We start from the raw sequence: 25,117 nt of genomic DNA, 5'->3' as shown, positions 1-25,117 counted from the left end.
ATGCCTCTTCTCAGCTTTAATACTAGGCCACAATCAGCTGTATAGCATTTTTGCCAAAGTAATGCAGATAATTTGAATGACCCATAAGGGAGATTTTGGTATCCATATTTGCCATAGCCTCTGACGCCACCATTCAACATGGCAGTCTAGAAATCTTGTTTGCTTTTGCTCACTTCTTAAGAAAATCACAAATTCCTATCACCAGCTATTTCAGATACAGTAACTACATCCCAGCATGTTACCTAATGGCACTGCATGCCTAGATTAAACAAAAAGTTCTCCAGGTAAATCAAAAAGTCAAACTAATTCCAGGACTGTGACATTAGAGATTTAAAGGAGGACTAGTAAAAAAAACTCTGCAGTGGCTAACTACAAAATTTGGCCCCAACCAAATGTTGGGTACTATGCCTTAAAATCAAGATAAAACTTCAATGAATTAAGGAAGTAAAAAAGTTATTTATGAAAATGAACTGGAAGAACACACACATATATGAATACAATGTATAAACCAATAATATACTGCAAAAATTATGATTTGCTGTTTATAGTACGCTAATACTTATAGGCACCAATTGAGATCAGTGCCTTACTGTCTTGGACATTGTATATAAATACAGCAAGACACAGCAACCATCTAGGAGAGTTTACAGTCTAACTTTTATATCTGAACGTCTCTAAAAACTGATGAACTTCTGAGATACAAATAGCTTTTGATGAAGGTATGCATATGTGTGAAATACAATACATGAAATATGAATCCAGTCACCCCCTAAGAGGATGATGCTACAAAACGTTTTATCTGGGCACTAGGTACTGAATGCAGAGATATATATACAAGAAGAAACGGCATCCCACTTGCAAGTAAAGAACAGATTTGTTTTAAATTCATTTTATAATGAATCTGACTCAATTATTCACAAATCATGCATAATGAAAGCTGCTACAAAAGAGTTTGTAGCTTTCTAAACATCAAGAAAAAACCCTGGAGAGTTTGAGGTTTCATTCTGGAGGCATGGTAGGGAGACACCATGGTCGGGAGCCACCAACACTTCCCACAGCCCAGAAAGACTCTCCACAAGCCCTGCAAGAGTGTGGTATTCCTGGTATTTTAGTTACATTTCTACTTTGCTGTATATTTTTAGAATGCTTTCAACAAAACTCAAGGTTGCTTCATAATCAGTTAAACTTGCCTCATACTTCATTGCAGTTCTGTCACATATACTGGATAGCCTTAAGGGGTACATGCCTTTCTAGTCACTGTACAGATATTCAAGCATTTTGTATAAGGCATTAGATTCAAGTTCTAAAAAATATAGTGTAGAAAAAAAGGAGGAAGTTGAACATCAATAAGTTCAATATTCTGTTTTTGCATGGATCTGATTAATGGTTGCAAACTGAACACTGAAATACAAGCAAGTGGTAAGACTGTACCTACCAAGGTTGTATTCCTGCATATTGCTGATATATCCATACAGAGGGCAGTGCCCAAAGATGACGAGCATAACAACACTGCCATCATCCAGAGTGACAACGTGTGCTGAGTGGCCAACAACTGCATACTGCTCCTTGGCTTCTGGGGTCACTTGAACCCATGACTCATTGTGTATATGGAATACCCACAGCTGATTGGTCACATTCCCTGTTGCATCTATTTTTCCTCCATACATATAGATGTTATTCTGGAAAAAAGTTGGTTTAATAAAGAAATGGTCAGACTTTTTGGCCATTAACACACCACACATACAAAAGAAACAAACTGCTATGGTTTATAGTTCCCCAACAAATGTCCACCACATATTGTGCAATGTGTGCAGATTTTTACTGATAACTCCTGCTAATGCTGATGGAAAGTTAAATGAAAAAAAGTCTCCTAAGCATTATGGAAGATGCAACCATTTCACTGATGTTAAACAAAAATTAAGAAAAACTGTCTCTCATTTTTCCTTCTAAGTATAAGGTAAATAAAACTATTTGAATTCTCCTCAGCCTCACTCTGGAAAAGGACGACAGTAATGTACCTTTTTCTTGTTAACTATTAAGGAGTTATGGCAGAGTTTAACAAGGCCAATGCAAATCTAGGGCAACATCTGTCCATCTCCTCCTGGTCTTATTCAAATTATGTTGTCTGATGTACAATGTACTTAAGGAGGAAAAAAGGTAAGTTCCCTGTGCTATCCTCTCTACCTCAAGAAAAATAAAAATGAAAAGCATATTATTTTAAAAGTCTATGACTACTAAGCAAGTGAAGAGCCTCAAATTATTTAAGCAGTTAGAATCTAACAAAAGATGACCAAGTCTGAAATTATGCTAATATACAAATGACACATCCAGCCATATTCTTTGTATTTGTATTCAAAAAAATTCCAACGCAATGTATATGCCACTAAATTTAACTGTCTGGTAGGATTACATTAACGTGAACTTTTTGTTTTCTTTTCTTTTATCCCTTGGGCTGCCCTTGCCACTCAGCTAGGTAAGCAATGCTTCTCCCAAGGCATTATATACACAGAACTAAAACAATTGAAAGCAAGATTTAATTAGCACTAATAAAACTACCTACCTCATGTAACGCCAAAGAATGACCATATCTAATCTCTACAGAGTTCACAGTGCTGTTCAGTGGAAGCCACTCCTCAGAAACAAGGTCATACCTGTATAAATGAGAATTTGAGATTTTTCTGTGTAATTTATATACAAATTTACCAGTCCTTCTCAGGATTTGTTAGGAAAGATATATTAATAAAAGTATGAAGACACATTGTTACAAATTATATATAAAAAAATCTTTTATGGATAAAAAAGTCAAACTTAAGCAGTATACTTTAAACAAATATACTTTTGTTTCTTTACCATACTTCTACGCAAAACCAAGAGTGACAACATTCAGACGGAGCTATACCAATTTATACCAACTGAGGATCTGAGGTGTGTCAAAAATAGGTTTTACAAAAGCTCAGGGTAAATTCCAACATTTCTACAGGAAACCGTCAGTTTTCATAGCATAGTATTTTTTAATTACACTTTCATCATTCAACCATAAAAACTCTCTCTAAACTTAATTTGGCAAGGGAAATCAACAAGAGAAAGACCCCATCACAAAAAAAGTTTTTTGGCTTTCTAGGGAAGTAGCTATATTTGCAATGCTTACATTCATGTAAAAAAAAATCAGCTTTAAGATAAATCTTTAATGAAGTCTATCCGCATGTGTTTAGTGAGACGAAAAAACAAGGCAAGACTTTGAAAAAGTAGCTAGTGAAAATGAGGATGGACTGCCTTGCAATGATACGTGAATTTTCAAATGACCTTCAAGTATGGCTTAGAGAAACTGCTACTTATGGACCAAACGCTGTCCCAAGTTCTGAATGCATGACTCTCACTGAAGCTGACGGAAGCTATATGTATGCATTTTAGGGCAGAAATAGGCCCTATACCTGTTAGTTTGTAACACTATCTGGATCAAGAGGTGGTTTAAAAGCTTTCCACAGAGATTATCAGTGTGCACTTAATGATAATGGTATAAAAGATATAACAATATTCTTCACAACAGTGGGTGTCATCCTCATTTTACAGATGAGGGCACAGAGTTTAAATGACTTGCTCAAAGTCATACAGTGAGTCCGTCCCAGTCTGGTGCCCCATCCATTGGGATATGCTTCCTCTCTTTCTAAGTTCAAATATCCATTTCAATAGCGAATAGAGCTTCGTTAAGCAGTCACAGCCTGAAATCACGCAGGTTAAATAGCAGAAACTGTTTTATCAGAATGAGTTAATTCAGATGGCCTCTGAGAGGATGTAGACTCAGCCTCACTGAAGGTGAGGCAGGACAGAACTTGTGGGGCTTATGGATGAATATACAGAGAATAATAATAGTAAGACAGGATAGTGTTGCAGGAAGGTGGAGTAGGCCAGCACTTACTGTACCTCAGGACTCTGTATGAAGTTTTTCCAAAACTAGCTCCCAACAAACATTAGTAAACTCATGTTGACAGATCCTAGCTTTGCGCAGGGCACAGGTCTGGACACAGTTTGCAGGGTGATATTTTCTAAAATTAATTCTTGACATCTAATATCATCATCTTGTAGTTGGAAAAACAAAAATGATATCAAGGTATTTGGGTTTTACTCACGCTAAAACCATACGGGAATCGGAATGATTGAACATGTAGCCTCCAAAAACCCACATTACATTGCCATTGACAACAGCTTTATGAGACGCTCTGGGAAGCTTTGGACTAGAGTATTCCTCACGAGTCCAGAACGACTGATTAGCTGGTACAGGGAGCGCACAGCCAGGACCTTTTAATGAAAAATAAGTTTAAAATGTTGAGAAACACTGTTACAAACATACGTGTAAGTGACCATTTATGGATAAAATAAAGCTTCAAAAGTAGGAGAGTAAGGACGCAGCTTATAGCTATGCCATATTGGGTGGCAATTTCATTGCAGATTTCACAACCTAAGCCCAATGCTTGGATGGTAGACCTCAAAAACACTGAAGCTGGGGATTCAGTAGAGAGAAATCTTCCCTCTCTGACAATACTCAACCAGTCCTCTAACACATTATTTGGCGGCACAGTGTACATAAGATCTGGGTCCTAATCACCTGTGGCCATTAAACATTCCATAGGTTTTTCCCCCAGGAGTAGAACTGTTATCCTTGATGCTCTGGTAAATTTGGATAATCCCTGGTGCCCTGGATTTGGATAATTTAATTTTGTTTATCTAAATTCCTTCTCAAGTTTCTGCCAATATACTATTCACAATTTCTTCTCTAAACTAATTTGCAGTGTTGCTATATGCTGTCAAACAGCTGCTGTGCTTAACCCTAGAGGTGGCTATATTTCAGTACTATATACATTCACTTCTTAAAGTATTTGGGGATTTTTTTTTTATGTGACTGACTAATTTTAGCTCTTAAAATATACAAAGAAAATCAATTTTATGTGAGAAACTGAACATTGCAAGAGGTGAAATTATAGGTTTTTTTAATTAAAAATGGAGCACAGCTCCACACTTCAGTGTGGCAGTACCTGAACAGAATTAGAAACAAATATGTTTCATGTATTTTTGAGACAAGTTAAATCCTACCTGAAGTCTCAACTTTGCTTTCAGGTACAATCATACATCCTTACGTCTTCTAAGACCGCATTCACTTGCTCATATGGTCAGTAACTTACTTTTTTTTACCTTTTTTTTTTTTTTTTTTTTTTAAAGAGATACATGGTAATGTTTGAGAAAGCAGGATCAAGGCTCTGATGTATGCAGGTGAACAAGGTACAGCAGGGAGGAGAGTGGAATCAGAACATCTGCTGAGTGAAAACATCTGCCAGACACTATAATCTCTGCAGCATGCAATCCTGATTTAACTGCAAATGTCCCACAGGGAAAAGCATCCCCGCTCTTAGCAAAAAATCTCTTCCTGTTTATCAAGGCACTTACCTTGCCAGTCTGAATAGCACGAGCATCCTTTGGTCCCATTCATGTTGCACTGACCTCTCACAGGATATCCACAATCATCTGTGCAATAAGGAATATCACACGCCTCTCCTTTCCAGTGTTCAGAACATTCACATTTAACAGTGTTACTGCCGTTACTGAGTTTGCACTCTCCTCGGCCAGAACAATTATTGGGACACATGTTGAAACTGCAAACATGGGGAAAACTATGTTTGTCAGCAGTTCAATTGACTACCAAGTCTTGCCTCTTATTACACAAAGAGCTGCTGAACAACGTTAATACAAAGGTGTAAATGTCTGTTCTACATGTCTATGCTGAGATAGGATTTGAAGTTATGGGTCTATACTTGTTTTTGGTCTAGCTAATATTTTAAATAGTAACATTAAGAGCTATTTCTATAACTGAATCCCAAATTAGATGAGCTGATGAGGAAACTAAGTGATTCACTAAGTTTTTAAAAAGAACAGGAGTACTTGTGGCACCTTAGAGACTAACAAATTTGTTAGTCTCTAAGGTGCCACAAGTACTCCTGTTCTTTTTGCGGATACAGACTAACATGGCTGCTACTCTGAAACTAAATTCTTAGTGCTCAGCAGAACAACTGGTACTTTGCTGAGAGTCCCAAAATAACTGACTGACAAGTTATGCTTTTCGGATTTGAACCACCTTTGCAAAAAGTTTTGTTGATTTGGGCCACAATTTAAAGAGCTGGCTCGCTTAACAAGTTAAATCTACAGCAACGCTTCCAATACAATCCATATACATGTCAGTTATTTATAATGAAAATAAATCACCTCAACACCACTACAGTGAAGGATTTCATCAGCTCACATGAGGGCTTTGTGGTAAGAGTGTGATTTATGTATCAGAAGTAGTTCCAATTACACTTTATTCTGGGACTCACTTAACAAATGCACCACAGGGTGCATGTCAATAACCCAGCCACACACATCCCCTTGAATCATGGTGCACACAGTATTCAAGTGGAATCAACTATGGCAAAACTAGTCCTCCAGTATTTTTAAGCAATATCTCTGTTACAGATTCACATTCAGGGGGCCTTATTCTTTATCAAATCGTGGATAACTGATGTTTCATTAACCACTGACCTTGCATTCAACAACATGAATCAAAGATAGGGGCCACTATCCAAAACCCCATTCTCCTGTACAGAGGCTCTGACTTTCTAATTTCCCCAGGGGTGCTCGAACCCCACTCCACCCCAGGTCCCGCACCCACCCCACCGCTTCCCCCAAGGCCCCACACCATCATGCCCCCGCTCTGCCCCTCCCCCAAGCACGCCCTGCCCTTGCTCCACCTCCTCCTGCCCAGTGCCTCCTGACCACCGCTGAGCAGCTGATCACCAGTGAGTGGGAGGCGCTGGGGGAAGGGGAGGAGCTGATAGGCAGGGCCGCCGGTGGGTGCTGAGCACCCACTATTAATCAGCACCTATAGTCCTGTAACAGATTACACCAACTGCACCAAGACTAAATGAAATAAAAGGATTTCACTCTCCATTATAGTAAGTGTCAGAGTGAATTTCAAAGCTTGACTCTGAATTCAAACTCCAGCAACAATACTCTGAGCTGGTTATAATACATCCAAATTTAAAAACAGACAATCCTTGCATCCTTTCTGTTAAGGACACATTAGAAGGAAGTCTCTCACCCATAACACACAGAACAATCAAAAATCAAAACAAGTATTTTTTATTTTATTGTTTAAAAGAAAATTTTCTGAAACGAGATTGAGCATGTGTAGAATTAAGGGAAATTTAAAATACAGCTTAAATATAGCAAGTTTATATCCACCTTCTTTTAAGGGAAGGTAGTTTAGCCGTTAGCGAATTTATTCATTGCATTGTTATGTTGGAGTCTCCCACCATAGTTGATGTACGAGAGTCAGTTTGTTTCAGTGCATCTTGTACAAATGTAAACTCATGAGGGATCCACAGATGCATCCACATCTCAAGCAGACATGGCCTCATATTTTTACCACAGCCTGCTTTCTTCACTCACACTTCTCTTTGGCTTTTTTCAGTTCTGCCATTGTTATTGTCACAATGTAGTACTGGCAGCTGCCAGTAGATGGTATCATGGTTTTTGGTATCAGAGTGAAAAAGATTTTCAAAATTAGATGTCTAAAATAAGGCTGCTAAATAAGTTTTGGCATGACTTTGAAAAGTGCTGAGTATCCTCACCTCCCACTGCAGTCAGCAAGAGCTGCTGGATGCTCAGCACCTTTTGGAAAAAAACAGACCACTTACTTAGGTGCTTAAATATGGATTAAGAGCCTAACTTTAGGTATCCAGTTTTGAAAATCTTGGCCAGCGGGTTTAAGCAAAGGGCTCTCTAGCAGACAAAATGTATTAAGTCAAAGGAAAGCCTGGAAAGACACGGATAGCTTAGCTGTAGCTATACCATGTTCCTCTGGGTAAGCAGCACTCCGTCCACTCGCTTCTGACTTCTTTTCCTATTTAAAACAGCCCAATATAGATAGCTGGTTCACATGACAAATGCATTTCACGGGTTGATACACATTTAACAACCAGGGATGCTTAAACTGGGCTCTGTAGACAGTCATTTGCAACTGAATTTCTTCAACCAACCAACATTAAATGTTAACAAGAGCTAAAAATTCCTGCACATGAACACCAATTCACACCCACAGTAAAACAAATCCCACTCCACACAAAATCCTCAGACACAACTATACTGAAATAAAATTCAGAGGCTGTTAACACCCACAAAAGCAAGAAATTCAATTAAATGTCCAATACCCATGAGAATCTCTACTAGCATGTGTACACCAGCTTCTTCTACTTATGTCTCTAAAGTGACCATTCTGCAAATAATTAGCCCATTAGGGAATAGCCTGAAGGTATTTTAAAAAAAACAGCACTGAGCATAAAGTACACTGTAGCAAATGTTCACGAAGAACCAATGCATAATGCCTCTTAAAATTATAAACAGGAAAAGTGAGGACGTTTCTTCATGGTCATTAGTCCCAGAGGGGTAGCTCTACTAAGGCAGCCCAGTAACCAACTGGAACTAAGATGGTCTGAAGCTTTTTAGAGATGCCCCTACACATTTCTCTTTACTGTAGGTTTAGTCCAGTGGCCTGAGGGAAATTCTTGTGTGTATGCAGGAATGTAGGGAGGAGAAAAGAAAAAGGGTAAGAAGTCATATGCATAAAGGGGATAAATTCTATTGATTGCATGTGATTGTAGAAATCTAACATTTGCTCAAAAATAGTCACTATTACTCATGTTGCATTTACCCAAGTTTACAATCCACATGCGAGATTAATGCTAGTGACAGAATATTAGACACCTTACACAAATTATGTGATTAATTTGCCTCTTGGCCTTCCAAATAAGCTATTTATTAACTTCATGTGTTAAACCATCCATTACAAAAAGTTCACATAAGCATATTTACCTTTCTAGAAAAGGTAATGAAGGATTAAAACTTAAATTAACTTCCAGTTTCATGTTTCAAGGGCAGCTGCAAGTGCCAAGAGAAACAGAGAAAAGACATGAATCATAGGACAGGAAGGTACCTCCTGGGTAATTGAGCCCAGATCCCTCCTGTCTCAGGCAATGCTATCATGCCATCCCATTCATAAACATATCAAGCTTTGTCTTAAAACTAGTTAGGTTGTTTGCTCCCACTTCTCCTATTAGACCGCTGTTCCAGAACCTCACTTCTCCGATGCTTAGACACCTTCTAATTTCCAACCTAAATTTATTCCTGACCAGTTTATCCCCATTTGTTCTTGTGCCAACATGGTCTTTCAGTTTAAATAGCTCTTTTCTGCCCGCTCAGCCTTTGCTTTGCTATGTTGACCAAGCCAAGCTCTTTTAGTCTTCTCCCATAAGATTAATGAGGAGTCCGGTAGCACCTTAAAGACTAACAGATTTATTTAGGCATAAACTTTTGTGGGTAAAAAACCCATTTCTTCAGTTGCATCTGAAGAAGTGGGTTTTTTACTTACGAAAGCTTATGCCCAAATAAATCTGTCAGTCTTTAAGGTACCACCAGACTCCTCGTTGTTTTTGTGGATACAGACTAAAACAGCTACCCTTCTGATACTTGGTCCCATAAGATTGGTTCTCCATATCCCCGATCATCCTTCTTTGCACCTGTTCCCGTTTGAACTCATCTTTCTTGAACATGGTGACCAGAACTGTACACAGCTGTCCAGGCCTTGTACTGTCTTGCCAGTGCCTTGTACTGTGGAATTCATACTTCCCTGTCCCTACTGGAAATACCTCTCCTGATCCATCCTCGGAGTGCATTTAGACTGCTCTTTCAATACGCAACATTTAAATTTCCTCAAAACCATTTGGAAGAAGTATTACTTACTTATAGGTGATGTTGAACCCTGTCAAATTATAGGCAGCATCACTAAAGAAATGGAGTAGGACATAGCCAGAAGTGGCTACAACTTCTGGGATTGTTTCATTGCCTTCCCTCTCAGGAACAATAAGACCACTGAAAAAGAAAGACAATGTACGACGTTACATATACAGTCATGGGAGCATAACAATTATAGTAATTCCACTATACACGTGTCTCAACTATGTGTAAAAAAATAAATTCAAGACACAAGCCGGATGATTTCTTAAATTTGATCACTTTGAAGTATTACATATTTACAATAATAACCAAAGACTTTAATAAGGAAATATTATCAGATTTAGTGTTTTGTTGAAGAAACTCCTTAAAAATATCTTGAGGGGGGAAAAAAATGATAAAGCCCTTAACTCCTTAAATATACCCTGGATTTCTCCAAAGCAATTAACTTAGTCTCACACGACATTCTGATTTAAAAAAATTGCATTACATAGAATTAATAGGACACAATTAAACGGATTAAAAACTAGCCATTGACAGTTCTCAAAATGTGGTTGCTAATGGGAAGATATCAATGAGTGGGACATTTCTAGCAGGCTCCAACAGGGATCAGTTCTTGGTCCAAAGCTATCTGACATTTTTATCGACTATCTAGATGATGCTAAAAAAATCTTTGCTGGTTTTGCAAATGACAAAGATTGGTGGGATAGTAAATAAAGAACACCAATTACTATTACAAAGTGATCTGAATCTCCTCTTTATATGCTCAGAATCCAACAAAATCTATTTTAATGTAGACTAATGCTGGGAACAAAGAATGAAGGATGGGAGACAGCGTTGGAAAGCAGCGACTCAGAGACTATGGGATCATTGTAAATAATCACCTCAACATGAGCTCTCAGTGCAATAGTGTGGCAAAAAAAGGGGTGCAATGTGATCTTTGGATGTATTAAAAGGGGAAAATTAAGTAGAAGTAGGAAAGCAATCTTGCCTTTGTAGACACAACATTGACAGGACTGCTTACTGGAGTGCTGTGACCAGTTCTGCTCTACGCACGTCAAGAAGAATGCTGAACTCTTCAGTATTTACAAGGAAGAGTAAAAGAGTATCACACAAAAATAATCCAGGGGCTAGAAAATAAGCCTTATGATGAAAGGGTTAAAGAGCTCAATTTATTTGGCTTATCAAAGAGAAGGGTGACAGGTGACTTGATCACTATGTTGCATTCTACACATGGAAAAGATATCAGATACGAGGGGCTTTCAACCTTGCTGAAAAGGCATAACAAGATTAAATGACTGAAAGCTGAAGTTCAACCTTAAAATAAGATGCAATTTCCTAGCAGTGAGGGTAATTAAACATTCTAACAGCTCACATGCGGAAATTCTGGTTACCTGCCAGAACAGGAGTTTTTGTCTTGTCTTCTTGTTCTTGTATTGTATAACGGGAGTTCTTTGTGTTATAAAATGTATTGTCCATATGTGTATTCCACTCAAGGTATGCATGTGCTCCAGGCACCTGAGACAAAGATTTTTCATTAAAAGTGTCCATTGGTCCACACCTATGCCCATCACCTCCTTGTGCTCCAAATCAAGGGCACAAGGGGTGGCGCAGAATGACTGCCTCTCTAGTTCTTCTCTACCACAAATCACCTCAGGAAAACATCCAAAGAAAAGGGGAAGGAGAGTAGGTAGTGGAATACACTTAGGGACCACATATCTCAAAAACTTCAGTTACTGTAAGGTAAGTAACCTCTTTTGTTCGAGTGATGGTCCCTATGTGTATTCTCCTTGAGTTGACTTCTAAGCAAAAAGAAAAGGAGTACTTGTGGCACCTTAGAGACTAACCAATTTATTTGAGCATAAGCTTTCGTGAGCTACAGCTCACTTCATCGGATGCATTCAGTGGAAAATACAGTGAGGAGATTTATATACATACAGAACATGAAAAAATGGGTGTTATACACACTGTAAGGAGAGTGATCACTTAAGATGAGCTATTACCAGCAGGAGAGCCGGGGGGGGGGGGGGGGGAGGGAGGGAGGGAGGGAGGGGAGAAAACCTTTTGTAGTGATAATCAGGGTGGGCCATTTCCAGCAGTTAACCAGAATGACAGAGTGACCAGACTCGATTACAGACCTAAAAGTGGCAATTTTTCAACAAAAAGACTTCAAAAACAGACTCCAATGAGAGACTGCTGAACTGGAATTAATTTGCAAACTGGATACAATTAACCTAAGCTTGAATAAAGACTGGGAGTGGATGGGTCATTGCACAAAGTAAAACTATTTCCCCATGTTTATTTCCGCCCACCCCCCACTGTTCCTCAGACGTTCTGGTTAACTGCTGGAAATGGCCCACCCTGATTATCACTACAAAAGGTTTTCTCCCCTCCCGCCCCCTCCCCCCCGCTCTCCTGCTGGTAATAGCTCATCTTAAGTGATCACTCTCCTTACAGTGTGTATGATAACACCCATTTTTTCATGTTCTGTGTGTATATAAATCTCCTCACTGTATTTTCCACTGAATGCACCCGATGAAGTGAGCTGTAGCTCACGAAAGCTTATGCTCAAATAAATTGGTTAGTCTCTAAGGTGCCACAAGTACTCCTTTTCTTTTTGCGAATACAGACTAACACAGCTGCTACTCTGAGACTTCTAAGCAGTACTCCTTGAGGAGGAAGATGCAAGCAACCCTGCTGTACCATAATCGCACGACCGCTGTGCCAAAGGATGTGTCTGCTGAAAAAGCTTGTTCCAGGGCACAATGACTACTAAGGTATGCAGAACCTCATATTGCTGCTCTACAGACCTCAAGAAGGGGAACACTGAGGTAGCCTGGTCTCTGGTTGAATGGGCTCTCACCTTGAGAGGGTAGTTGTCACTGCCAGCTCACAGCAAAGCACATGCAAAGACCGTGAGAAGATTGAGCAAAGGAGATGAATAGTCTTGGAGATTTCCTGAAGGGTTTTGTGTTCTGCAGGTAGAAAGCCAAGGCCTGATAAACATCCAGAGTATGGAGCTTCTGTGTAAGGGGTGTTCATTCTCTTCCCTCCCTCAGCCACACTGATGCTGGTTCCACCCCTTCAGTGGCTGGCTGTTTCAGTGCATTTTTGGCTCCCTGTGCCAATGAGCGAGATCTGTTCTCCTTTTGAGCTCCATACTCAGGCGCAGAGTATTGCCGGACTTGGAGGGTGTAGGGGAAAGAGGTCTTCTTCCTAGACGAAGATTTAGAAGGGGATTTCTCTCACTTTTTGTGAGTATTCTTGCTCTTCTCCTCCTGTTTCCTAGAGTCCTTAGCTCTGCCCTCTGTGATTCCAGAGTCGGGTAAAACCATGCTCAAAGGGGCACTTTTTGTAGCCTGCAGCAGATGGACATGGGGTCTGATGACCCAGGGTTGGACTAGGGTCTCATTGACCACTCCATCTCCTGAGCTGAAACTCCCAGGACTGATGGGTTCAGAGGGGAAAAGGAGAGGCAGATTTGCACTGAGAGCGGATGTTGGATTCCCCAAGGCAATGAAGGCTAGTGTCGTGCAAATCACTAACCAGGATGACCCTTGGGCAGGTGACGTGTAAAAGGCATGCCCTGGCTAGAGTACATCTGTGTCTGACCATTTTCTCAGTATTACATGGAAAAGGGTAGTGTGCAGTCCGCTAAAAATCTGATTGTCATGATTACTGAGTGATGTTTACATGGGAAATAGTTCATGGAAGATGGAAAATGCAGACTATTAGGTTGGAAAACTGTTGAAGAGAAACTTGTCATCTGAGATGTGGCAGGATCTCAGGGCTAACACATTCAACATTAAGAACAATGGACCTCCAGGGAGACAGCACTTCATTTTGTCTGTCTGTCTACATGGAGACTTACGTATTGACGAAGACAAATAAACCTCAGGAGGGTTCTCTGAAGAGGGGGCCACCTAGATTACGAGACAATAGCCTGTAACTGTATGAGAACAGAAGACATGGCACAAGGGGTTATCCATTAGAGAGGAGAAACTCTGCCAGCAGAGGTGTCTTATGAAAGATATAGCTCCAAGGACTACTCATTGGGTGAGAAATACCTTACTAGACAGGAAAGTAACTTGTTAATAAGTACAGACCATCGTTTGCATCTTATGTTTTTCTTTACTGTAACCTCATTCTTCCAGATCTTCATACTTGCTTTTATTTGAATCTTTATCTCAAGTTCTGTTAAATAAACTACAACTTGGTTTTACTATAAACCTGACTAAGTGCCTTGTGCTACGGACAGCGTTGAACTCAGGTGAAACAGTGAACTGGGGAGCATTGCTTCCCAGGAGGCAGAGGATCAGTGTACATTGCTGGTGTTCAGAATATAAACGACTGGGCACTCAAGTGTAACAAGTGGGGTATGCAAATAGAGAGCTTGCACAGAGAAAGATCGGGGCTTTTGGAGCCTGGAGAGGAGTGCTTGTTTTGCCAACAGCTGGTCGGGGAGAGTTTCTCCTGATGGTAGTGATTCACCCCAAACATCTAGGGTAACCCCACAAAGTGTCACACCACAGTTCCTGAATCCTGAGATCTTGGGCATATTACGTGACACCAAAGAGGAAGGGGGACAGGGAGGGGGACAGAGCCCCCAGGCCCATTCTAATGCTATTCTAACAAAAATATATCTATTAGAGAACAACTGATTACAAGAAAAATGGATTTTTTTTTAACAGGAATACCAGCAAAGCTATGGACACTGAGAAGTCTAGTCTAATGGCAGTAGAAAGGAACCAGAGAGGCAGGCAGTCCATGTGCCCTTTAGGCCCTCTGTTTGAAGCATGAGGTGGTGAAAGGCGCAGGCGTGGACCAATAGACACTGCCAATGAAAAATCTTCTGGTCTTAGATGCACACAGTGCATGCACACCTCGAGTGCAATACACACAGGGACCATCACTCGCAGAAGTAGTGGTGGTCTCCATTACCTGGAATCTTTAAAAGAGATTAGATATCTTTTTAAAAGATGGGCTTTAATTAAGCTTTGGAAGATATTCTATGCCCTGTGCACAGCGTGGAGTGTGGCAAGGTGTCAGACTGCATGATTGTAGTGGTCCCTTCTGACCTTGGAATCTGAATATATGAATTCCCCTTCTCATTCCCTGCCTTTATGGGCCATGGGGATCACAGGCTTGCCTGCATTGCTCTCAGCATGCTCTTAACACTTGCAGCTCTGTCCTAAGACAATAAATAATACCACCACCTCACCCTTATCGTAGCGCTTTTCATAAGTAGTTCTCAAAGTGCTTTACAAATGAGATCAGTATCATTATGTATAATCAAATCTCATGCTTCAGGGCTTTTGCTGGTCACCTATAAGGATCAAGAAGGATCTGTATTTCCCGCAATACACAATTGGCCAGATGTACTCTGGGTTTTTCTCTCCTCCTGCTGAAACACTGATAGGCCACTGCGAGAGATGGGGTATAGCTACAGTCTGACTAAAGTCACTGGGCTCAAAATAGGGGTACCTGGGTAAAATTTAGTGGCTGACACACAGAGGAGATCATACTGAATAATCTAATGGTCCCTTCTGGAATGAAATTCAATTTAAAAACAAAACAAAACAAAACAAAAAAACAATCTATGAAATACACTATCCCCAAGAAATAATTACATATCTCCAACGGCATAAGAATGTATATGAAACAGTCACTAAGGTGAATTTGGAAACGTGATGCATAAGGCCATTCAGCAAACAAGCCAGTATGATAATTTGCAAAATTATCATCTATTTTGAAATTTACAATACCAAAAAAAAAAAAAAAAAAAAAAAAAAAAGCCACCCACCACATAGCTAACATAACAGATGAAAAATACATACTGCTTTTGGTCTTTGTATAATCTTAACTATCACATGTTTGAACGGGTTCCATTTTTCTGTTGGGTTGCCAGTGACTGGCAAGCACGAAAAAAGCTTGTCATCAAATGACTACTGAAACCGCACCTGATTGTTGGTATGCTTGAGCTTTGCTATGTTGAAGGCTGTTCTATTAAGCTTGGGGCACTTGTGCTGTGAATGGGACTATATGCAGGTTACCACTGCTCTTACCAATCTGCTTTTGATATGGTGAGAGAGAGTCTATGTGCTATTCTACATAAACTGGGCTGCCCAAGAAGGTTCATACAAATCATCCGTCTGTTCCATGACAACACGACAGTGCAAGTGCTCGCCAGTGGTGACTTTCCTGACGCATTCTAAATCTCGAATGGAGTGAAGCAAGGCTGCATACTTGCTCCAGTGCTGTTCAACTTGTTCTTTGTCTGTGTCCTCAGCCATGCCACAAAGGACTTGGATCAGGGGATATATATATCCGGTACTGGCTTGATGGCTCCCTCTTTGATCTTCAGCGCCTCAATGCTAAGACCAAGACGCTGGAGAGACTTCTTATCCAGGTATTTTTTGCAGATGACTGCGCCTTGATGTCCTATAGACATGATGACCTTCATGTCATCATTGACAGATTTTCTGAAGCATCCCAGCTCTTTGGCCTCATCATCAGTCTTGGGAAGACAGAGGTCTTGTTCAAACCAGCACCACATTCCAATGCCCCAGTGCCAGCCATCTTCATCCAAGGCGCACAGCTGAAACATATGGATCAGTTCGAGTATTTGGGCAGCACCTCTCCAGTGACGATTCCTTGATAAGGAAATTTCCTCCAAAATTAGTAAAGCCAGCCAGACCCTTGTCCAACTCCAATGGACTACCAATCTTAACTATGTAGGAAAAACAATCGAGGTGGGAATGCTTAAAGGAACCAGTTTTTTTATATCTGGCTGGAGTAATCTTCAAGATGTCTCAAAACAGAAATTCTACTCTTAAAGAAAATACTTCCCTCTTTCTCTCACTCCTCCGTATTGCTGTGCCATAGAAAAAATTTGGATCATCTAAGGTCACCTAAGGTCTGAGGCAAAATTTTCAAAAAAGAGCCTAACGGCAGTTTTCAAAAGAGATTTAGCTCCTAAAGGCCTAAGTCAATGGAAAAATAGGGCTTTGGCTCTTTTGAAAATGTCACCTTTCTATACTAAACCATTACTGGGTTTGCTAAAAAAAAATCTTTAATATCTAAAGAGAAGGGTCTAATTCTTTAAGTTTAACAATGAGAAAATAGTCAGTCCCCCTCTGATAAACAGACACCCAATATGCGTACATCCATTTTTATCTTTACGTATTAAAGCGCTGTATTTAACACCAATGTTTAATTAATATTCTGCTTTTCTGTTTCTAACAGCAAAACTTTTCCCTCATCTCCATCAAACTTCCTCCCACCCCAACCTCTAACCTATTTTCCATCAGCAATATTTTAATAGTAGCTAAATCCAATTTAAATTAAAAATAGAAGAGTCAAATCTTCCCCCCAAAACCTTGACTGGCAAGAGAGAGAACTGTTTCTAAGGAAACTTTAGATACAACAGTTAGTTCTGTATGCAGGCATGCACCATGTAGAAATCTAGTGTCCTGAAGCACTCATGTAAAGAAGCTGATTCTACAGGGATATGTAGATGAGCTTGGCTTCATATAAGGGCAGGACTGACTAAAAAGCAATGCTGAAAACGGAACATTTTCCCAAGTTAAAAATGTGCATTTTTATATTCCCTTTCAGAATATAAAATAAAACAAATTCATTCAAAGACTGGTTCACAAGGCTACATAAATAGAATGCTCCTATTTATCCTTGAGTTTTTCAGCCCAGGAAAGCGATATGCAGTGAAACTTTTACTAACCATCCTACTAGCCACGGTTAAATGTCCTAATTGCCTATAAAATCTCAGTCCCCACATAAGTACTTCCATATTAATGGTGCTATTATACGGTTGCCTGCTTCAGCAACTAGGAATACTACAGACCCTTCCTGCCCATTATCAGAAGTTTTCTCTACGTTTTGACACCTGAAAACGAAAACAAGAAGTTGCAATAGTTTGCACCATGCATGTTACAAAAACACATTTTGGCTACGGTAGTACAGCTAAACGGTCCAAAGACACTACTTGTTAGAAGCTGGCATGTGGCCTGCACCTTACCAAAGTAAGTATGTGCTACATGCTTCATTTCATTGACATGCCACAAAATTCTGCATCATCATCTGATGTTTCGGCTAGGCAATTTCCATTCCAGGATGTCCACAAAACATGATTTTGTAAAACATTTTTTGTAAGAAAGCCAGATGAATTTTTTTTTATCCCAGATCCTGGAAATTTTTATCAATAGCACTCAATTAATTCCTTTTCATAGTTTATTCATGCATAACAGACGCTTGTTTCATTTTGAAATTTTAGACTGCTGATCTGAAGATGATCTCCCTTGAATACTATCTTCCGACACATCAAAGATGAAAAGTCTCATAAGTTTCTCTTTGTTGCTTGAGTACCGTTTTCCTTTACATAAGATGAATACGGGAACAGCATGTCCCTGCCATATGAAAATAGTGATCTCAGTGTAATTCAGCCAGGGCAGAACAACTCCTCATGGACCAGAGGGACAGCATACCTTTCTCTGCCTCTCTAATCATCCACCATGTACTATTAATATCAAAAGCATAGCCAATCCAGAATTGGACGGAACTGGGATCAGCAACATCAGGAAGAAAATACAAGCAAAAGAAAGGAGTACACTAATGACAGAGGAGGAACATGGAAGAGAAAAAGTGAATGAGATGTAATAAGAAAAAGAATAAAACAGATATAAAGTTAAGAAAAGTACTTTTAAAATGGCTGAAAGGTGACAGGCATGTCTCGTTTTAGAGGAAGTGGTGTTCAGGATTTATGTGGCAAGAGTTAAGATATATGTCTGTCACTCTTTACTTCTGTCTCCTGCTGCTTTTCCCTTCTTTCAATTTATTTCTCTCCATTTTCTCTGAATGGCATGTAGGCCTTTCCACATCTGTGTGTCATACTCTGTGAGCCCTGATGTAATCAAGTTACTGTTTAGTACCAAAATTCTTTAGACAGTTTTACAAACATGTATTTAATTGTTGAAATTGTAAGGGGTGGGGGAAATAAACCAGACAACTCTAGTGACTACATATGTGAAGATGCTTAAGAGAATAAATTAATCCAGCTGAGAGAGAAACCTGAGAAAAATCAGGATGGATTTGAATGTTTGATGGTACCACATGAACTAACTGTTTAATCCAACATGTATGGAATCTTAGACAACATTCCTCTTTGAGAACTCTCTAAAAGGTGGATGATGTGGTGATCTTCACACTGCTATTTGCAGAATTGCATCATACCCGTGATCTAAAACATATGTCAAAAGCCTTTACACGCAAGTACGAAGTCTTGAAAATGTGTAATGAATATTTGACAATATAGCTGCCTTCAAAGGCAGGCCAACCATAATTATATTAAACAATGTTTAGTATCACTCTGGAGTAAGCCAAAACTGGACACAGTACTCCAGCTGGGGCCTCATCAGTACCGAGTAAAGCAGGACAATTACCTTCAGTGTCTTACATACAACACTCCTGTTACCACACCTGAGAATAATATTAGCCTTTTTGGCAGCTGCATCACATTGACAACTCATTCAGTTTGCGGTTCACTATAATCCCAAGATACTTTTCCACAGTACTACCACCTCAACAGTTATTCCCCATTTTGTACTTGTGCATTTGACTTTTCCTTCCTAAGTGAAGTACTCTGCACTTGTCTTTATTGAATTTCATCAGAATTCGGTAATATAATGGGGAGAATTGGAAAGATGACAACCTTTAAAAAACATGCTTTAATCTGGTCCAGAATCTCCTGAAGCCCTTACTCAGCTCTAGACTAGCCTGTTTCAGAGGTTGTCATCCCTAGGTTCTCTCAGAGGATCTCAGAGCACTTCACAATAGTCAGTCTCAACATCCAGGTAAGGTAAGTAACATTTCCCTCTTTTATAGATGCGGAAACTAATGCAGCAATTGTCTGAGTGGCAGAGTCAATGGCAGAGCTGACAGCAGTACCCAGAATTCCTGTCTCCCCTGCTCTATTAGATTCTCTCCCCCCTGCGTGCTTCATTTTTAACAATTCCCATTCTTGTGTGGTCTCTTCTCCCTGCAGGATGCAGGCAACAGAGTGCATATATAAGAATCATGTTCTCTTGAGACATTACCTTCCAGCATATCAAATGTCAAAAGTCTAATAAGCGCTGCCTGCACACAGAAGGGAGTGAAACACCTAAGAGACAACTTGAGAATTGTGATGGGACAGAGAAAAATACAAAGATACAAAGGACAACAGGAAAAGAAAAAGGACAAAAGTAACACAAACCTGTGGTAGGAAGGCTACCGTACACTTACTCCGCATACAGCGATGTAAGCAAGAGAGCACCATTTTATCTTAGTTTAACATAGACCCGGCAGTTCAGGTCCTTGAAACCATTACAGGCCTGATCCTACGTTAAGAGCAATGAAGGTGGATACCTGCACCCATGCAGAGTTCCCCAGAAGTCAATGATGCTTCATGCAGGCGCAGGGGCTTGTTCAAAAAGTTCTCTTTGCTCGATCAGCACTTTACTATCTAGGTTACATTGTCCTTCTTCTAAACTATGCTAAGAAAACAGTATCAATCTTAGTTTAGCAAATGTGTCCCATGAACAAGCTTAATAATGAATTCATGCCACTTTAGATGCATTCCTGTAAAGCCCATAATTCATTACAGTATGTCAAGTGAAATCAACTGTTGCAAAGGACAAGTGTAAGAACAACAAATGTCTTGTTTTACCACCACAGCAGCGACTTATTAAAATATTTCTAGTGTGTTAAAGTAGTTATTCATAGACAGATGCCCTATGTTAATTTAACCGTGTTAACGCCTATGGTGCCAAAACTTATTTTTCAGCATGAATTCTATTGCTATCAATTAAATATCTGGCACCAAAGACTTAAGCTCCTGACAAAAAAAAATTCTTCTTCAGTCCATCAAGTGACAATTTTCAGTTCAGAGCCCTTAATTTAAAAAGACCAGGGACACTTTCTACCCTCAAAACCTCTTCAGCTGTAAACAGAGATCCACTTCACACAAACTTTGAGGGCTTATCTTTATGCCCTAAAATAGATGCTGTTTAAATACAGCTTGTCTAACTTGATCTACTTTTTTGTTGAAATTACAAATTGGGTTAATGGAGATCATGGTGTTGACGAAATATACTTAAAACTTCTGAAAGACATTTGACTAGGTACTGCATGACATTTTGATTAAGAAACTAAAATGACAGAAAATCAACTTAGCACACACTAAATGGATTAAAAACTGGCTAATGGGTCTCAAAACATAATTGTACACGAGGAATGATCACTGAGTGCGTGTGTTTCTAGCGAGGTCCCACACAGACTGGTTCTCAGCTCTATGCCATTTAATGTTTTTATCAATAATCTTAAAGAAAACACAAAATCACCACTTTTAAAGTTTGAAGATGACATCTTGAAGGAGAGGGTAAATAATGAAGAGGACAGACCACTACAGAGCTATATGGACCATTTGGTAAGCTGAGCATAAGAAAACAATGTGTTGCAACATGGCCAGATGTTAGGTCATACATCTAGGAACAAAGAATGTATCCCATATTTACAGGATGGGGTACTCTATCATGGGAAGTAGTGACATGGAAGAGATTTGGAAGTCATGGTAGATAATCAGCTGAATATGAGCTCCCACTGTGATGATGTGACTTAAAGGGCTGATGTGATTCTGCGAAGTATAACCGGAGGAAACAATGAATAGGAGTGCAGAGGTTATTTTACTTCTATAACTGGCACTGGGGTGAGACAGCGACTGGAATACTGTGCCCAGTTATGGAATACACAAATAACGAAGATGTTGATAAATTGGAGAGGGTTCAAAGAAGAACCACAAGAATGATTACAGGATTGGAAAACAAGCCTGACAGTGAAAGATTCTTGGACCTCAATCTATTCAGCTTATCAAAGAAAAAGTTAAAGGGTAACTTGATCATAGTTTACAAGTACTGACATGAGGAACAAATATTTGATAATAGAGGGCACGTCAATCTAGGAGACAAAGATATAACAAGATCCAATAGCTAGAAATTGAAACCAGGCATATTCAGGCTAGACATATTCAGACTAGAAATAAGGTGTGCATTTTTAACAGAAAGGGTAATTAACATGGAGACAACCTGTCAAGAGTAGTGGTGGATTCTCCATCACTGGAAATATTGTAATTAAGATGATTTTATCTCAAGAATATGCTCTAGTTCAATCACCACTATTGTACTTTAGGCACAAATTAATTAACAAAAGTCCTGTGGCCTGTGTTATGCAGGAGGTCAGACTAGATGGTCCAGTGGTCTCTTCTGGCCTTAAATTATGAACCTAGGCCTCTCAAACAGAAGAGTCCATTAAATTTACTTCCAAAGTTTTTATATAAACATACAGAGAGCGTAGGTGTGAAGAGCAGGTCTTGCCTCTTTCTCTGAGAGCTTCCAGGACCCTGGATACTAGAAATGAAGACATTTTGAGCAACTTAGCTCACTCCATTGTGAATTCTGGGTTTTCCCTGCAATACATTCTTTAGAACTTTGAGTTGAAACAAATGTAGAAAAGCTTCTGTTCAGACATCTCTTCTCCAGCAAATATGTATCATCCCCTCCTGGATAAACAGAATACAATCGACTGTTCTGTAGTAAGAAATGCAGCCTTTTTAATGCTCAACTTTACTGTTGTTCAGCTCCATCCAAACTATCAGATTTGGACTGAATGAGGCACAGACATTCTCTGAGCCTTTATTCTTCTGCCCATCACTGTTGTATCTGAACAGCAGTGAACAGACCTATTTCTGGCACTGATTTATTAAGTGCCACTGGCCATATAAACTTCTTGGTGCTTCAGTTATTCCATTTGCAAAATGTAAGCACTGATATTTGTCTTCATTATCGAGTGCTGTAAGGCACATGTAATAAAACCCAAGCTCATTCTTTTAGGCCATGGCACCTTCGGGTAGAAAGAACAGGAAGAAAAGGCTCAGCATATGCTCAAGAAATCAGAGGCAAGCTTCTGATATCTCATCTCAACCAACCTAGAATTGTGTTATTTCAATATACCACTGAGCGGCTGCACTCGCATGGGGGGAGGGATAGCTCAGTGGTTTGAGCATTGGCCTGCTAAACCCAGGGTTGTGAGTTCAATCCCTGAGGGGGGCCATTTAGGGATCTGGGGCAAAAATTGGGGATTGGCCCTGCTTTGAGCAGGGGGTTGAACTAGATGACCTCCTGAGGTCCATTCCAACCCTGATATTCTATGATTCTATTCTATGTGTTAGCAAATAGCTATGAGCAATTGAAAATGCACCACAGTAAATCTATACCAGCATGTTCTAATATACAGGTTTCTAATTAATGCACATCACCCCACATAACAAATCTTAACTTAGCAAATAGGGAGCAGAACAGAAAAGGAAACGTGCAACACAGATTATTACTACTTCTGCGTCTCGTGTTAATAGTAGGATCCAGATCAAGGCCCCACTGAGGTAAGCATTATATAAGAATATGGGGAGAGACATTCCCTGTCCCAAATTTATGAGTTTATTAAAGATCTCATACATCAAGTGGCTGTAGCAAAGAAACAGAGGCAGGATGAGGAAACAGCGGAAAATATGGTTACATAGACGAGCAGTGCCCACAAATTTTCAAGTTTCAAGTCAAGCAAATGGAATTACTTCAAACCTGCATTAGACATGTTTTATTATCCCTATTCCCTCATCCTCCCTACATTTGTTTGTTACACCAACTTTTTGCATTTTGTCTAAGCTCTTTGAGGAGAAAGTCTGTCTCCTCCTATGTGTCTGTATTCCCCCTTTTGACTGGGTCTCTGGAAGCTACTGTAATACAAATAATACCACTCTCACATGTTTTGTGCATAATAAGTTAATAACAAATTTTGAAGGTTTAAAAGCATACACCCTGCACCCTTTAATTCCTACAAGTGCTCTGTCAGCATAGTCAATGAGGAAAAGAGGTGAAAAGCTAAAGAAAGTGATAACAGTAAATATTAAAATTCAACCCAAGGAAAGTGAGACATTATGGCCATAGTTCCTTAAAAATTCTAAACAGTTCTCTTGTGTTATGGTACTAGGAGGAGGATTTTTGAACAGATGCCTTTTTTTTACCCCTCATCAGGATTAGAGGCATCTGCTATTTCTTCAAATCAGTTTCGAGAGCAAATCAGCTCTGTACTAATGAAGAGTGTAATTCAAATGCCAACTAAAGCAGCAATTAAACAATTGAATATAATTTTTCTACCTCAAAAGCACCACTGCATTATGCTCAAATTTTCAGGCACAGACTTCCTGGTGATTTGCAACATGATTTTAAACTATGAATCACAAATTTTAATGCTATGAACTACCAATAACCTCATTTTAAAAACCAACTAATTTGGGGAAAATATATAAAAACTGGAGGCACATACGATGCTTATTCCACCTGTTCAGCAATGTACTAAGAATCAGCTTGATAAGAGCTGATGATTGGAGTCAGGAAAATGAAAATTTTTTTCCCAGCGCAAATATCACCCAAATTGATGACCCAAAGCCAAATCACTGAATTTTCTTTTTAAAGCCAAACATTTTCCCATGTATAAAATAGGAACGAGAATAATATGATATCCTAATTGTGCTTCCTCTTTTTGAGCCCTAAATACAAGCAGAGTGTTTACAGCAGGGGTGGGCAAACTTTTCGGCCTGAGGGCCACATCTGGCAATAGAAATTGTATGGCGGGCCATGAATGCTCACAAAATTGGGGATGGGGTGCGGGACGGGTGAGAGCTCTGGTTGGAGGTGAGGGCTCAGGGTGGGGCCAGAAATGAGGAGTTCAGGGTGCAGAAGGGGGCTCCGGGCTGGGGAGTAGGGTGCTGGCTCCGGCTGGGAATGAGGAGTTCGGGGTGGAGGAGGGTGCTCCAGGTTGGGACCAAGGGGTTCGGAGGGTGAGAGGAGGATCAGGGCTGGGGCAGGGGGAGAGGCTATGGGGTGCAGGCTCCAGGCGGTGCTTACCTCAAGCGGCTCCCGGAAGCAGAGGCCATGTCCCCACTTCGGCTCCTATGCAGGAGCACCCGTCAGCAGGCACCGCCCCTGCAGCTTCCATCGGCTGCAGTTCCCAGCCAATGGGAGCTGCAGCGGCGGTGCTTGGTGCGGCAGCAGCATGCAGAGCGGAGCCCCCTGGCTGCCCCTACACATAGGAGCCAGAGTGGGGCCATGCCGCTGCTTCCGGAAGCAGTGTGGAGCGGCCCCCGACCCTGCTCCACGGCTGGAGCGCTGGAGGGCGACAACCCCAGACCCCACTCTCC

General features: G+C 40.1%; 1 protein-coding gene across 1 annotated transcript in view; it reads right to left on the bottom strand.

The window, feature by feature from the left end:
• ATRN (attractin) overlaps positions 1 to 25,117 on the bottom strand; it is a 253,540-nt gene that overhangs the window by 154,709 nt on the left and 73,714 nt on the right. The window contains exons 4-8 of the mRNA XM_037898359.2: positions 9,826 to 9,954; positions 5,440 to 5,645; positions 4,128 to 4,296; positions 2,561 to 2,651; positions 1,436 to 1,679 (exon numbers count right to left, since the gene is read on the bottom strand). Coding sequence (XP_037754287.1) covers positions 1,436 to 1,679; positions 2,561 to 2,651; positions 4,128 to 4,296; positions 5,440 to 5,645; positions 9,826 to 9,954 — 839 coding nt within the window. The remainder of the gene's footprint in view (positions 1 to 1,435; positions 1,680 to 2,560; positions 2,652 to 4,127; positions 4,297 to 5,439; positions 5,646 to 9,825; positions 9,955 to 25,117) is intronic.

The sequence above is a fragment of the Chelonia mydas genome, chromosome 4 (assembly GCF_015237465.2).
Source record: "Chelonia mydas isolate rCheMyd1 chromosome 4, rCheMyd1.pri.v2, whole genome shotgun sequence".
Taxonomy (NCBI): Eukaryota; Metazoa; Chordata; order Testudines; family Cheloniidae; genus Chelonia; species Chelonia mydas.
The sequence above is the reverse complement of the archived record's forward strand: the minus strand, read 5'-3'. Positions and strand labels throughout refer to the sequence as shown.